General features: G+C 44.5%; 1 protein-coding gene across 1 annotated transcript in view; it reads left to right on the forward strand.

Moving 5' to 3' along the window:
• The window catches only part of LOC139226760 (zinc transporter ZIP11-like), an 807,495-nt gene that overhangs the window by 510,019 nt on the left and 280,885 nt on the right, over positions 1-16,591 (forward strand). The window contains exon 6 of the mRNA XM_070857754.1: positions 10,399-10,468. Coding sequence (XP_070713855.1) covers positions 10,399-10,468 — 70 coding nt within the window. The remainder of the gene's footprint in view (positions 1-10,398; positions 10,469-16,591) is intronic.

Genomic DNA, 16,591 nt, shown 5'->3' on the forward strand with positions numbered 1-16,591 from the left:
AAATCAGGAGCAAATCATGTCGAAACTTGGGGGCCAATGTTTCAAGTCGAGGACCCTTCGTCAGATTCTTCAATCTGACGAAGGGTCATCAACCTGAAACGTTAACTCTGTTTCTCGCTCCACAGATGCTGCCTGACCTGCTGAGTATTTCCAGCATTTTCTGATTTTATTTCAGATTTCCAACATCCGCAGTATTTTGCTTTTGTACGGTTGTTGTTATTAATGCTGACAGGGGTTTAAACATTTCTAGATGTCTCCCTTTCCCAAAATGGAATGTTGTATCTCACAAGGGACCACGAACATCAGAATTGTCGTTCATTTATGGGTTTGGTTGGTTTACCAATAATTGACATTGAACCTAAACATCACGTTGACCTTTGTCCGGCTGCACTTCACAACCAAGGTATTGCTGTTTCTTTTCAACTGAACGACGCGCAGTTATAATTAGGCTATTGTGCAGCTATTTAATAGATGGTAAAGTTACTGATGGATGTAATCTGCAAGCATCAATATTTATTCAGTGATCACAATAACGACGGAGCTAACATCAGTAAAAAATGGAATTAACTTTTATCGCACTAGATAAAGAAGATGCTGAAATTAACACATTGGAGTGAGGTTATCAAGAGACCAATAGCTGATTCGATGGACATTGAGACAAATTCTGTGGAAGGCGGAAGCTAGAAAGATGGATGAGCTTTTCCTAAATTGAATTGGTACCAGCGTCAATAAAGCAGTGGGAGAGGATTTAAACTGGTACACTTGAGGGGTAGAGTTAAGGATACTCAACGTGTGATGAAGAGGAAAACCAGAAATAAAAATTGAAAGGAGAAATGTACAGAGATGCCTTTTCAGGAAGGTGTTGGTGAGAGAGGTGGCGTGGCCGAGGAGCTTAGCGAGGGAATTCCACAAAGAGCCTAGACGGCTGGAAAAAAAAACAGTAAAAGGGAATATTATTTGAATGGGGAGAAATTACAACATGCTGCGGTGCAGAGGGACCTGGGGGTCCTTGTGCATGAATCCCAAAAAGTTAGTTTGCAGGTGCAGCAGGTAATCAGGAAGGCGAATGGAATGTTGGCCTTCATTGCGAGAGGGATGGAGTACAAAAGCAGGGAGGTCCTGCTGCAACTGTACAGGGTATTGGTGAGGCCGCACCTGGAGTACTGCGTGCAGTTTTGGTCACCTTACTTGAGGAAGGATATACTAGCTTTGGAGGGGGTACAGAGACGATTCACTAGGCTGATTCCGGAGATGAGGGGGTTACCTTATGATGATAGATTGAGTAGACTGGGTCTTTACTCGTTGGAGTTCAGAAGGATGAGGGGTGATCTTATAGAAACATTTAAAATAATGAAAGGGATAGACAAGATAGAAGCAGAGAGGTTGTTTCCAATGGTCGGGGAGACTAGAACTAGGGGGCACAGCCTCAAAATCCGGGGATTAAGGGTTATGGGGAGTGGGCGGGTCAGTGGAGCTGAGTCCACTGAGTGGAACTGGAGTTCAGAAGAATGAGAGGGGACCTCATAGAAACGTTTAAAATTCTGATAGGTTTAGACAGGTTCGATGCAGGAAGAATGTTCCCAATGTTGGGGAAGGAATTTCTTCTCCCAGAGGGTTGTGAATCTGTGGAATTCTCTGCCCAGGGAAGCAGTTGAGGCTAGCTCATTGAATGTATTCAAATCACAGATAGATAAATTTCTAACCAATAAGGGAATTAAGGGTTATGGGGAGTGGGCAGGTCAGTGGAGCTGAGTCCACTGAGTGGAACTGGAGTTCAGAAGAATGAGAGGGGACCTCATAGAAACGTTTAAAATTCTGATGGGTTTCGACAGTTCGATGCAGGAAGAATGTTCCCAATGTTGGGGAAGTCCAGAACCAGGGGTCACAGTCTAAGGATAAGGGGTAAGCATTTAGGACCGAGATGAGGAGAAACTTCTTCACCCAGAGAGTGGTGAACCTGTGGAATTCTCTACCACAGAAAGTTGTTGAGGCCAATTCACTAAATATATTTAAAAAGGAGTTAGATGAAGTCCTTACTACTAGGGGGATCAAGGGGTATGGTGAGAAAGCAGGAAGGGGGTACTGAATTTGCATGTTCAGCCATGAACTCATTGAATGGCGGTGCAGGCTAGAAGGGCCGAATGGCCTACTCCTGCACCTATTTTCTATGTTTCTAGATCAGCCATGATCTTTTTGAATGGCGGAGCAGGCTCGAGGGGCTAGATGGCCTACTCCTGTTCCTAATTCTTATGTTCTTATGTTCTTATATCGTTGGTTAGATATATTTAGGAGATTGTAATGTATTTGCTTCAAGGGTTCTTTGCTTAAGAATTCATAGCAACACATTGCTATTAAGAACTAGTTGGTTTATTAGCAAAGGTTTAACAATCACACTACACATTACCAGTTCATCCACTAGGCTCACAACTGCATACCTCATCATGGATGACCTAGACTCAATTGACTGGGGTTTTATTGAGTCTTGTGACCATCACGTGACTGGCTAAGCCACTCACAATGCAACAGCTCTGCAACTCTACAAACCTGTGAGTATTCTCGCAGATGCATACATTACAGAGGTAGTAGCATCACCAAAATCTTTTTAGGATAGGAGTTTATTCTCTACATTGCTATAAATCCTCCTTTCAAACCATGTTTATCAAAGCTGGTGAACAAGTTTAAAGATGTCTTTGTTGGGAAGGTCACCAACAGCAAGACCATGATGCATTGAGGTCATGAAGGACACTGTATAAATGCAAGTTCTTTCTTTCTTAACGGCAATGGAAGGTTTTCCCACACTGTAAATATCTCACTCTTCGATGTTCGTTGGATTGAAAATAAAGCATGCGATGCACATAGAAGGTGATGTGTAATTAGTGCTGTGAAATGTGTAATTGGAGTGGAAAGAGTTCATTTAATAGCAGATTACAGCTGCAGTAATTCAGTTGACAAAGCCAATGGGTGTAGGTTAAAATTAGTTTGTCATCTTCATTATCTGTTCACTTGACACACACATGCTCTTATCAGCTGACTGCAATGCAATACAAAGATGATAAAAGTACCACCATAACATTAATTTTTTAACATTCATAGGTTACAAATTTTCTAAGAATGCTTATGAAGCTAAGAAAAGATTGCTTTCTGTCCAATCAGTGCATGAAATATGAATGTTTAATGAAAATATGGTTGTTCAATGAGCCTTACCTCATTGATTTTCAAACTAAACCTACTTAGACAATTCAATCAGGAATTTGCCAGAGGGGCAGTGAGTTTATCTTCAAGCTGTTGCAGCTTGGCCAGAGACATGAGCAATTATTGTAGTTGCAGGACCCATCCAAAGTAGTGATAGCTATAATTAACAAATATTATAAGATGAGTCATGTACAAGTCCTAATGGAGTCAGTGCAACCATGCTTTGTGGCTGATATCTAATTGTCTTCAACTTGTGACAACTGTTTGCCGTTTTTAAAAGTCTGTTTATTTGGGGAGTTGTTTTCAAGGCGGCTCGTCTTCAATTTCTATAGATCATCTGCACAAAAAAAGGGAAACAGAGTATTTATAGCACAGAGACCGGCAATTCAGTCCAACATGTTTGATGCTCCACACTGGCCTCCTCCCACTCCTCTTTATCTAACACCATCAACATGTCCATTTATTACTTTCTCGCACTTGTGCTTATCCAGCTTCCCCTTGAATGTATCTATTCTACTCAGCTCAACTACTCCCGATGGTGAGTTCCACATTCTAACCACTCTCTGGGTAAAGAATTTTCTCCTGAATTCCCTATTGGATCTATTCATAAAAACATGGAAATTTACAGCGCAGCAGGAGGCCATTCCGGCCCATCGTGTCCGCGCCGGCCGACAAGGAGCCACACGGCCCTTGGTCAGCAGCCTTAAAGGTTACATAGAAACATAGAAAATAGGTGCAGGAGTAGGCCATTCGGCCCTTCGCGCCTGCACCGCCATTCAATATGATCATGGCTGATCATGCAACTTCAGTACCCCATTCCTGCTTTCTCTCCATACTCCTTGATCCCTTTAGCCGCAAGGGGCACATATAACTCCCTTTTGACTATATCTAACGAACTGGCCTCAACAATTTTCTGTGGTCGACAGTTCAACAGGTTCACAATTCTCTGAGTGGAAAAGTTTCTCCTCATCTCGGTCCTAAATGGCTTACCCCTTATCCTTAGACTATGACCCCTGGTTCTGGACTTCCCCAACATCGGGAACATTCTTCCTGCATCTAACCTGTCCAATCCCATCAGAATGTTATATGTTTCTATGAGAGACCCTCTCATTCTTCTAAATTCCAGTGACTCTCCTCGTCGATCCAGTCTTTCTTCTAAACCTATGAACAATGACAGAAAGGCAAAGAGCACCCAGCCCAACCAATCCGCCTCACCACAACTGCAACACCCCTTATACTAATGACTATCTTATATTTAAGGCCCCTAGTTCTGATCTTGCCCACAAGTCGAAACATCTTCTTTACGTCTACCCGATCAAACCCTTTCATAATCTTGAAGACATCTTTCAGGTCCTCCCGCTGTCTTCTCTTTTCTAGAGAATAAAGCCCCAGTCTGTTCAATCTCCTGAGAGGTATAACCTCTCGGGGAAAATAAAAAGGATTTAGACTTTCAGATTGTCCTTGCCGCCTTTTATTTTCTCCCTTTCTGTTTCTGTGGTTTCCTGATGTCACTCTCCGTCATGAAAGTGGGAAACGGATGCTCTCCCAATGGTGCTGTATCACGGAGGGCTGAATAATAACAGCCCTGATTGACTCTTCCTCCCACTTTCCATTTCTCCTTGGTGGAACTCAGAGCCGACCGATGACACCGCCTCACAGTAGCATGGTTAATAGCAGGAACTCAACACGTGTGGCATCACAGAGCACAAACAAGGGTCGGGAAATGGGAATAAGTGGCTAGCTGTTGCAGAGTGCAGGCATGGGGTGATGGGCTGAATGGAATCATCCTGTTCCGTCCTGATTAGCTGACTATTCCAAACTTTTATCACTCTTTGAATAAAGAAGTTCTTGATATTTGGTGTAGGTTTACTTTTGACTAATTTATATTCACCTTGAATGCAACAACAACAACTTGTATTTATATAGCGCCTTTAACGTCGTGAAACGTCCCAGGCACTTCACAGGAGTATTATGCGATTTAAAAAAGTTGACACCGAGCAGCATAAGTAGAAATTAGCGCAGGTGACCAAAAGCATGGTCAAGAGGTAGGTTTTAAGGAGCGTCTTGAAGGAGGAAAGAGAGGTAGAGAGGCGGAGAGGTTTAGTCAGGGAGTTCCAGAGCTTGGGGCCGAGGCAACAGAAGACACAGCCACCAATGGTTGAGCGATTAATTTTCAGAGTTTACTCTATGTCACTCCACAAATGGTGGACCCATGATCCAGCAGAACAGGGCTTGGTGTTCTCCAGAGAGTATTTGATCAACCATATGCAGATTAATATCCCTCAGACCCATTCTTATTTATATTTGCACAGATATTCTCAAAAGAGTGAATAAAGGCAGAAGATTTCACGAGTGGTTAGCACGTGGGCAGCATTCGGGGGAGTGTAGGGTGGTTTTGGATGGATGAATTAAAATGGGCCGAATGGCCTTCCTCATCTCTATTAATCTCGAGTGGACTTTCAGGTAGGGTAGCACAGGCAAAAACCTGGAATCATTTAAGAACTAGTTGGACGCTGCGATGAGGTACAATGTGATCTTTCTGGATGGACGAACTGTGTTGGGATAAATCACCTTCCTACTCTCCATCTATTTTGCATTCTTGAGGCACAGTCCTAACTGCTTTTGCTGGAAGTCATTGCTGTCAGACAGTCGGAATGTCCTTTCCTGCTTTTATTTTCTCCTGCAGCTGGATGAAACATTTTTGTACCTTCTAGTAATGCTCGTTACTTGTTAATCCTCCGTTTGAATTCTTTAGTTGTAGGATCAGAGCCACAACCTGAATAACCTTATTTGCAAGGTGTCAGACTTGGCTCAGTGGCGGCACTGTTGCATCTGCGTCAGTTCAAGTCCGCAGATTAGCTGCCGCATTTCCCTACCTTACAACAGTGTCTACGACAAAGAAGCAGAACGCGATAATTAGAGGTGAGTCAGAAGAATTAAAAAACCAATCTCCTGTTTTTTAATGCAATGGAGATGAGACCAGCTGGAGCTTGATATTTTTCTGAACAGGTATGGTCCCTTCATCAATGACTGGACCCGAGGAGTTTTTGTTAGGCTGCCGTCTGGCTCTGTGCTCGATCAATGTGTGCACTGTACCTGCTGACAGAACCTCTGCAATTTGTGTTTCAGGTGTTCATAAGAATTAGGAGCAGGAGTAGGCTATGCCGCCCCTCGAGCCTGCTCCACCATTCAATAAGACCATGGCTGATCATTGACCTCAACTCCACTTTCCGCCTGATCTCCATATCCCTTGATTTCTCCAGACTCCAAAAATCTAAAAATGAATAACCTCAGAGACTCAGCATCCACACCCCTCTGGGGCAGAAAATTCCAAAGATTCACAACTCTCTGAGTGAGTGAAGAAATTCCTCCTCATCTTGGTCTTAAATGGCCGACCCCTTATCCTGAGACTGTGCCCCCAAGTTCTGGACACTCCAGCCAGGGGAAATAACCTCTTGGCATCTACCCTGTCAATCCCTTTCAGAATCTTGCATGTTTCAATGAGATCACCTCTCATTCTTCTAAACTCCAGAGCATAGGTCCATTCTACACAACCTCTCATCATACGTTGGTTTTAGGTGCAAATATTGTGCGTTTGAATAGCTTTCCAACTGTAATAATACTGTTTGTTTCCGCATCAGTGTGTGCAAAAGCTTCAAGCCCAAGGAAACGCTTATTTCTCCATACCTGTCCGCAGTCTATAGGTTGACATGGAACAGTATCAAGTTGCGTGTTTGGAAAGAAATATGAATCCAAATGATATTTGTGTTTCCGTCCCGTGTACGTTGTTTGCGAGTGGAATGCAGCTCCGTTCTGGGGAAAGCTAAATGATGCGGAGCCTGATAAACAAGGCAGAGATACCGCATGATGTATTACAATCCAATCCTTTCACCTTTGGGAATTCTTTCAACCCGAGCTCAGGAAGATGGAATGAAACGCTCCACAGTTACAATTCAAGGCCCTGAGTAAAATGAGCTTCGGGACTTTCAAAATTGTCTTTTTTTTTAAATAAAAGTAAGCAGAGAAATCCATTATACATGATTAAAATACAGTCTAGTGATATGTCATTCAACATTCAACTTGTGATTATTGTTTGAATCCTCCCCTGTAAACAGGTCAGGTCCATTAAATACCATGTGCGAAGTTATAGTTGGTGATACGTGTGTAACTGGGCCATGCACACTAGAAGGTTGATTCTGGTCTATGCTAAGTGGGCTGATATCAGCAGCAACAGCATGAGGGGCATGACATTTGGGCAAGCGCTCCTGGGCTGGACTGGAGCCATACTTCAGCGTGAGTCAGTGACTGCAGGCAAGAGAAAAATGTTATAAAGTGGGCGCGTAGACCGAAAACTCAACTGGGCCCCGTGCCCTCCTGTTCAAGCCACACGGGCTTTTATACAATTGCGCGCCCACGGGACTTGCTGTCGTCCATTCTACCGGAGCGACAGCACAGATTCAGGAGCAGAGCCATTTGGTCACAAAGTACACCAAGAAATTGGAGGGGATATAAAAGTCGGCAGCAGTGAAAAGGATTGATTTCAAAAGGGCAGGCTTAAATGTTTAAAAGTCAGTCACAAAACCAGATGAAAGTGTTCACTGTACTTTCATTACAGATTGGTGATAGCGTTCGTGCTGTCACGATTTAATGCAGAGTTATCTGCTGTGTACCTCAAATACGCATCTGTTTCTGTTTCATTTATTTACAGATTTACTGCTTTTTCAGTTTCCTAATGTAGCGGAGTCTTTTTCCCCCTTGGTTTTGCAGATCCGAAGTTGTTTGCTTCTCGTTTAAAAAAATAAGTATATTTTTAAATACTGTGCAGTACTGCAGCCTCTGACATAATGCATATAGTTTATCACTCCCTTGTTAATACGGAGTCATATAAAATAGCCTCTTTATAACATGGCTATTGTGATGATGTCCAATTCCCTCACCACATTCTCTTCTGCAATTGGCCCTCACTAATAGAACCACTCGGTAAGATACCAGGAATGAGAATACTGGGGCCAGAGTTCAGCTTTTTCCTCCTGAGAAATGATTGCCTCAAACAATGTTTTTTGGGGTTGATTGACCCTCCCCGAGCTATACGAGAGGTTGTTGCATTTGAATTCACTGTTTGGGAGATCTGATTTCCGTTGGCCAGGAATTTGCGATGAGAATAACGGTGAGGCATTCCACGCTCACCGTTGGAATGGAGGAAATCTGACAGCAACTTCTGATGTCTACACATGCGCAGTTAAACGCGCAAATCCAAAAGTTGCTGTCAGAGTTATCCTGTTCCTCCACAGGGTGCGCTGTTGCAGTCCTTTTCAATTGACTTGGCACTGAAATCGTTGCAACGGTGTGAACTTGCTGTACTTGTCCATTAGTTCTGCACGGCTGGCTGGCACAGTTAGGACTGGCGCGTTCAGGAGTAACTGAGTTTTTAATGGTGTGATAAGTGATAATTACTGTTGCGCAACCTCTTTGGCCCTGAAAAATTAATTTTACAAGTGTGGATTCTCATTCCCTCAGAAGAAAATTAGTGTTGGAGATTTTTAATGTAATATGTTTTTTTTAACCTTTTCTCTCACTTTTATCTCTCTACCTTAATTCTGTCTGCATTTCCCAATTTTTATTTTGCTTGCTGTATATGATTTAAATCGAATTTATATTTCCTGCTTTATACTTCCTTGTTTAGCCTCTGTGTGGCTCAGTGAGAATTCTTCAATCTGATTGATTGAAGAGCCTCGCTGTTTCTTTCCCTGTTCACAGATCCCCTGTGGAGGGCGCCGTACTGGAAAAGACGCAGGATTGGAGGAAATCTCTGGTGACCAGCCCGCAAAAATCTGTGGGCAGCTCCCTTGTTTTTTTAATTGGATTGAAACCATGTGACATTCTGAAATTATGTCATTCTTTGGCTGCCCTCCTGGGTACTGCACGCTTGTAAAATTGAACGTCCGCAAGACCCTCTTGACACAACTGCCTGGGATCTGCAGTTGCATCACAAGTAAAAATTCCTATTAACAGACAAACTTGAGCATCGCTGTGACACTAAAGCTGGTGTGTAAATGGACCCTTAATTAAAATCAAAACTGCTGCAATGCTGTGGCTGTCACTTGTAGATTTACACTATAAAGTTTGACTGCAGCACCAGTTTGAGACCAATTGTTGCAAAGACCCATGATATACAGTGGGTGCAAATCGCACTCTCTCCCAAATGTAACATCCCTATTTAAGAAAGGAGGGAGGCAGGTGAGGAGCTGGGACTGAACGTACCATCAGGGTCTCGTTCAGGGAGGGGGGCTTCTAATTAAAACCCCTTTTAAAGGGGTCTCTCGCTCCCAGATACCCGTTCACTTGTACATCAACCATCTTCATATGATCACCTCGATGAGATTCCAGTCTGTAACTCACTCCCAGATATCTGTTATTCTATATATAAACCCCCCCCAAACCCCTCGATTAGATTCCAGTCTGTAACTCACTCCCTCCCAGGTATCTGTTGTTCTGTATATAAACCCCTGGATTAGATTCCAGTCTGTAACTCACACCTGGGTATCTGTTGTTCAATATATAACTACCCCCCCCCCCGAACCCCTCGATTAGATTCCAGTCTGTAACTCACACCTGGGTATCTGTTATTCTATATATAACTACCCCCCCCCCCCGAACCCCTCGATTAGATTCCAGTCTGTAACTCACACCCGCGTATCTGTTGTTCTATATATAAACCTCCCGAACCCCTTAATTAGATTCCAGTCTGTAACTCACACCCGGGTATCTGTTATTCTATATATAAACCCCCCAAACCCCTCGATTAGATTCCAACCTGTAACTCACACCTGGGTATCTGTTATTCTATACATAAACCCCTTGATTAGATTCCAGCCTGTAACTCACTCCTGGCTATATGTTGTTCTATATATAAACCCCCCAAAACCCTCGATTAGATTTCTGTTTCCCTCCTTTCTTAAATAGGGATGTTACATTTGCGGTTTTCCAGTCGGCTGGGACCTCTCCAGCAGTGACTGCTGATGTAAGGTGCCCCACCAGTGACCGCTAATACAACAGGGTAATTCTTCGAAATGGGTTCGGAAGGATTGTCCAGGCTGTAAAGTCTCCCTCAGGTAGAATCTGCGAGGCAAACAAAAGGAGAAGCTCCACAGGCTGAGCCTGCCCTTTCCTGTTACTGATGTTTCTTTTGTTGTGGATCTTTTTCAGAGGGTCTAGCAGTGGGAGTTGGATTTGGCGCTATTGGCAAGACTGCGTCTGCGACCTTTGAAAGTGCACGGTAAGCCTGGGTTCTGTACATCTTGCGCAGTCTGAGGTCTTCCTGCCCCGCAAATCTGTCAGTTATACTGGAGAGTAATCTATTGACTTTCGGTCAGCCCTTGTTATAGCAGCTGCCTCATGTCAGGGCACAGATAATCTGATCATGTGGCTTAGCTTTCAAAGAGCAGAAAATTGTTTATCAGACCTAAGAGATCGGGAGAGGAAAAGAAGAATGACGAAATGTGGGTTGAAGTGCACGGTATAATAATATCAGTGAGCTGACTATACATTCAGGAATACTCTTAATAAATAGGGTGGGGTGTCCCGGGCATCTTTTAATCCTGCTCTGCAACCATCTGAGAGTAGAAATGCAAGAGGAAGCGAAGGTGTCTGTGCCCGGGATTCCCCTCTCTCTTCCCTGTGGGAACGCATATGGCCTTTTCTATGCACCTCTGCACTGTGACTTGCCGGAGATCAATAATTCACAGAGCCGGGTATTGAGCCCACATCGTGCCTCTGAATGGAGCATCCAACACACTGCACCACGATGACACCAATCCATTTATTAAACTTCAGTTCAAAGAATAAATAGTAACTGTGTCTGGCAACTGTTAACTATAAAACCTTCCTAGATCCTGATCTTTAAAAACCAACTCAAAATGTTGTTGGTGGATCGAGGTCAGGCCACTCTTTGAACATCTTTTCATACTCTGTCGCTGGGTAGCTTTTATCTTTTCTCTGATTGTGTAAGAAGTGCTGGCTGTGCAGGCAAAAAAAACCCCAGCCTAATCCCAGTAAATACTGCTGGACTCTGTGGGCTGTTGGCTTTCAAGAATAGCAAGTTCAGAGACAAACTTCTGCTGTCCAACAGCACCGAAAGAAACAGGATTTTTTTTGAAGCTGCAATGAATACAGAAATACCATCTTTGAAGCTCACACTCCAGTTACAGTCCAACATTTTGATGGGATTCTCTTCCAGTGTATACATTTTGTCGTCCATTAACACTTTTCAAGAGAAGTGATATATGTTGCTGCAAAACCTGAAAGTCAGATAATGTATCATGAACCATGAACTGTTGTGCTGTGGGGAGGCACAGCTCATAACGCCTTTGTTATGTATTCTAGGTAGAATTACATCATTGTGATCATCTCTCTAACTGGGTGCACAACTTTCCTAGATTTCAGTTGCTAAACTTTATTTAATGAACCAGGCATTAAATGTGTCAGGTTAACAGGGATGGGCTGCAGGATTTCTAGTTCATCCTCTGCACTTCAGAGTGGCTGAAATATCCAGCGCCCAGAAACTTGGTAGGTTGAAGTGGACATCACCATAATCCAGGTCGCTGATTTAAATGTGGGCAGTACAGCTAGAGCAGCGAGGTTGGGGTGCAGGAGCGGCGAGAGATCGTGGAGCGACGTGATTGGGGCCCAGGAGAGGCATGAGTTCGGGGCCCAGCAGAGGCGAGGGCCCAGGGGCAGCATGGGCCCGCCCACACTGCGATATGTGTGCGCACTAGGTCCGTGCAGCAGAGCTGGTCTCCAGTCGTCTTGGTTAATCCTTGATCTAGCTCTGTCAAGCCCGTGTGGTGGCTGGTGTACATCTTTTTAAAAAAAATCCACACACAGGCATCTTCCACCCTTCAATATGTAGTTCGGGACCTGGAATATCGGGTCCCTCATTGAAACACCCGTGAACTCATCCCTTTCTGGTCTGGAAGCAAGTCATCCTCGCTTCGAGAGACCGCCTAAGAAGATAGGTTTTATTTTTCTTAATCCGGAGCCAAATTTGTCTTTAACAATCAACATGCGAATGTCTGCTTTTCTCTGTAATCGCCTTCCCAGTACCAACACTGAGAATACACAGAAAGCAGGCAATTATGTGCCTTGTATAAAAAAAGAATAATGAAATTTGCCCCATAACAGTTTTTACCTTGGCTCACCCTAATAGAATTCAATTTTCCATCATTAAATGAAGGCATTTCAGGAGCTTTTATATGCTTGATTCCACAGTTATGTGCAGATGTACTGGTCTACTGTATGTTCTGGGACCCGAAAAGCTGCTCTATGGTGCTTTCATCATATTTCCTAGATTTCAGTTCTTTGAAACATTTCAAAATCATTTATGAATCCTTGAGAATAAGAATTATTTTACAACAGAGTGAAATGTGCTTGAGACAAATAAATTACATTTATGTCTGGAATGCTTTTAATTTAATTGGCTATAAAGATTGTAGCTGATAGTAATCACAGTTTGGGACAGCCAAGAATTTACTGAGCCACGTTTATTGAAGCCTTCTGTCTAATCCTGTGACCTGAGCTGTAGGTTGGCCTGCTGCTTTGATTGGAACAGGAAACCTTTTAACATTGTGATACAAATCTGAATGTGGCACTTGGCAGACCTTCTCACTCGCAGTAGGTGACAGTTAGGATCTGTGGTACTGTGTCGATAACCAAAGATGAAATAATCTTTACCATGCTGCAAAAATAAGAAGCATTTCCTTCAGTTTTTGCAGTTAATTGATGTGTGCTTCATATTTGAGAGAAGATCTTGTTAATGGAGCAATGTGTTGAGAAATCTCTGTCTCTCCCATAAAATAGCCCTGTGAGTAAACAAGACACATTCACTCGGCTATCAATTTTAGCACAGCAGTTGTAAAATGGAATTTACTGTTGAGGTTTCAGCAACCTTGATTTTCTCCTTCGCACCTTCAGCATGGTGATAGATCTGTAGATTACATTGCACCTGAATTGTGTTAACCTTACAGCCTTCAGTACCTCCACTCTCAACCTACGTGTCGGCCATTTTGTACCATAGGATTGGAGCACAAAGATGAGCAGCAATGTCATGCTGCGCGAATCTACTTTTGTATTGTTTCACTCTGCGGGTCATTTACCATCAATCAATGACTGAGCAGTTCAATCCCTGGACATGCAGTATGGATTGTGGTGACATATTGCCGCCTTTGTCAATGCTGCACTTGGGAGAAACAGCACCTAATAGAATCAAAAGTGTTGTAAGATTTGATTACACTGTGGGAATGAAACTTCTTGGGCCCAAGTTTCCACACGCGCCTAGAACGGCGCGGTCCCGACCTGGACGCCCGTTTTTCGCGCCACAAAGTGCGCCTAAAAAAATCCTCGGTATTCTCCACCTACTTGCAGGTCGGCCCTTGGCGCAGCCAGCACGAGCTGTGGGGGGGCGGAGCCAGGTCCCGACGCTGAAAACAGTGCCGGGACCTCTGCACATGCGCGCTACAGTGGGCACGCAAGTGCAGTAGCTCCAGGCGCCGAACTGTGTGGGAGGGGCCCGAAGCACGCAGCCCCTAGCCCTGGCTGAATGGCCTCACTGGGGCTGCGTGAATAAGGCTCCTCCCACGGCCAGCTCCTGCTCCCCGCCCCCGACCAGACCCGACACTCGCTCCCCGCCCCCCCCCCGCCTCCGGACCAGACCCGACACTCGCTCCCCGCCCCCCCCCCGCCTCCGGACCAGACCCGACACTCGCTCCCCGCCCCCCCCCCGCCTCCGGACCAGACCCGACACCCGCGCCCCCCCCCCCCCCCCCCGACTGACCCAACTCGACCCGCACTCCTGTTCCCGCTCCCCGCTCCCGCGACTGGACCCGACCCGACCCTACCCGCGCTCCTGTTCCCGCTCCCCGACTGGACCCAACCCGAGCTCCTGTTCCCGCTCCATGACTCCCCGACTGGACCCGACCCGACCCGACCCGCGCTCCCCGCCCCCCCCACTGGATCCGACCCGACTCCCGCTCCCGGACTGGATCCGACCTGACCTCCCTCCCTCTCTCTCTCCCTCCCTCCCTCCCCTCCCTTCCTCTCTCTCCCCCCTCCCTCCCCCTCTCTCCCCCCTCCCTCCCTCTCTCTTCCCCCCCCCCCTCTCTCTCCCTCTCTCTCTCCCCCCCAACCCGAACCGAACCTCCCCGACCCGACCCGACCCAACCCAACGCCACCTACCTGTAAATCTGGTGCTGGGGACGGGCCCGAAAGGCCTGCCTGAAGCACTTTCACACAGGTAGGAAGATGGTTTATTTAATCTTTTCTTTGCTTATAAATGTTTATTCAGGTTGGATTTATTTGTATAATATTTGTATAAATATAAATAAGGATTTATTATAGAATTTAATGACTTCCCTTCCCCCCCCCCCACCGCACCTCGTTCTGGACGCCTAATTTGTAACCTGCGCCTGATTTTTTAATGTGTAGAACAGGTTTTTTCAGTTCTACAAAAATCTTCACTTGCTCCATTCTACTTTAGTTTGGAGTACGTTTTCACTGTGGAAACTTTCAAATCAGGCGTCAGTGGTCGGACACGCCCCCTTTTGAAGAAAAAATTCTGTTCCAAAGTAGAACTGTTCTACCTGACTAGAACTGCAGAAAAAAAAATGTGGAGAATTGCGATTTCTAAGATATCCATTCTCCACCAGTTGCTCCTAAAAATCAGGCGCAAATCATGTGGAAACTTGGGCCCAATGTGTTTAGATTAACACTCTGTCATGCATGAATTGGTAATTGGCAAACTAAATGAATAATCAAACCGTTGTTCACAATTCCCCTACATCCAGTGTTAAATGGATCCCCAAAGGGAATCAATTTCAATTCTCAGTCCATTCTGCTCCATCAGCTACGACATAACTTAGTCAGACTTTCAACAAACACTCGATAGGATTCTTCCATTTCATGAAACATTACATCACACCACAATACATATAAGAATGTGCAGCAACATCTACTGAGGTATCGGTGCAATTAAGTTTCGGGCTTTGTTCAGGAAGGTCATAAGGATAGTGAGCAATCAGTGGTGCTTTTCACAGTTGAGCTTCAGAGATATCAATACATTAACATGATCCAAGGCCTGACAAACATAGGCCTCGTGTTACCACTGGATCCAGCATCCAGCAAATTAGTACCTCAACAACAACTTACATTTATATAGTGTCTTTAACGTTCCCAAGGTGCTTCACAGGAGCGTTATTTTAAAAAAAATTTGATATCGAGCCATATAAGATTGAGGAAAGGGAAGTAGAGAGGTTTAGGGAGGGAATTTAAGAGCTTTAGGACCTCGGCAGCTGAAGGCACGGCCATCAATGATGGAGTGATTAAAATCAGGGATGCGTAGAGGCCAGAACTGGGGAACGCAGAAATCTCAAGAGGGATTATAGGGCTGGAGGAGATTACTGAGATAGGGAGGGGCGAACAGTGACAAAGGGAACAGCATATCTGCTCAGGGGGTGTTGGGTCTGATTCTGGGAGAAAGTCTGTAGATGTTTGAGACCAGCCAACCCTGTTCTAACGGGCATCTCCCTGTAAACTAACCAGTTTCTTAGGAGGTTGTGGAACCTATGATGAGTACATACAGAACATACACCTGCAAAGTTATTTATATTTTTGGCACTGAATATTAAATGTGGAGCACATTTTTTAATTTATAGTATTTCTGTGCACAGGTTACAAACTGTTCGTGCGATCTACCACAGGGTATAACTCACCATTATTCAACATGTCTGATATTAATCCTCAATCTGAGGAGAAGAAATTTTAGTACCTGCTTCTCTGACCTCTTCCCCTCCACTGCTCCCCAATTCTGGACCTGTTTTTACAAGTGTATACACTGACTATTCAAAATTCCAGTGCATCATTCGATTTACAAATTTAGATTTGCAATCAGCTGTTTTTCTGTACACATACAGTCCTCATCATTTTACTGTTCTATGGACTCGCTGTCAATTATAGGGAAATTGCAACTGCCTACATCTCTGTAAAATAGCTTAAACCTTGAATCTCCCACAAATGTGATCCTCAATGCAACTAGACATTAGGTTTCAGCTTCTGTGTTTCCCAGCCTGCAATTTAAAAGGCACGAGCCTTTTTTTGTAAACCCTGTCGGCACCAGACAGGAACAGAAAGCATTAAGGCAAATGACCTCGGGCACCACAAATAAGCAAACAATAAATAACTGCGTCCAAGACAGCGACATTAGACAAATAATAATTAAACACGCGATTATGCTTGAGGAAAGGCTGGGATTCACTGGGTGATTCCTTTTAAAGAGCAGCCACAGTGATTGGCCAAATGGCCTCCTGCACTATGAAGTTCTATGGGGCTGAAATTGGTCAACAGCAGTAAG

Source organism: Pristiophorus japonicus, chromosome 16, assembly GCF_044704955.1.
Source record: "Pristiophorus japonicus isolate sPriJap1 chromosome 16, sPriJap1.hap1, whole genome shotgun sequence".
NCBI lineage: Eukaryota > Metazoa > Chordata > Chondrichthyes > Pristiophoridae > Pristiophorus > Pristiophorus japonicus.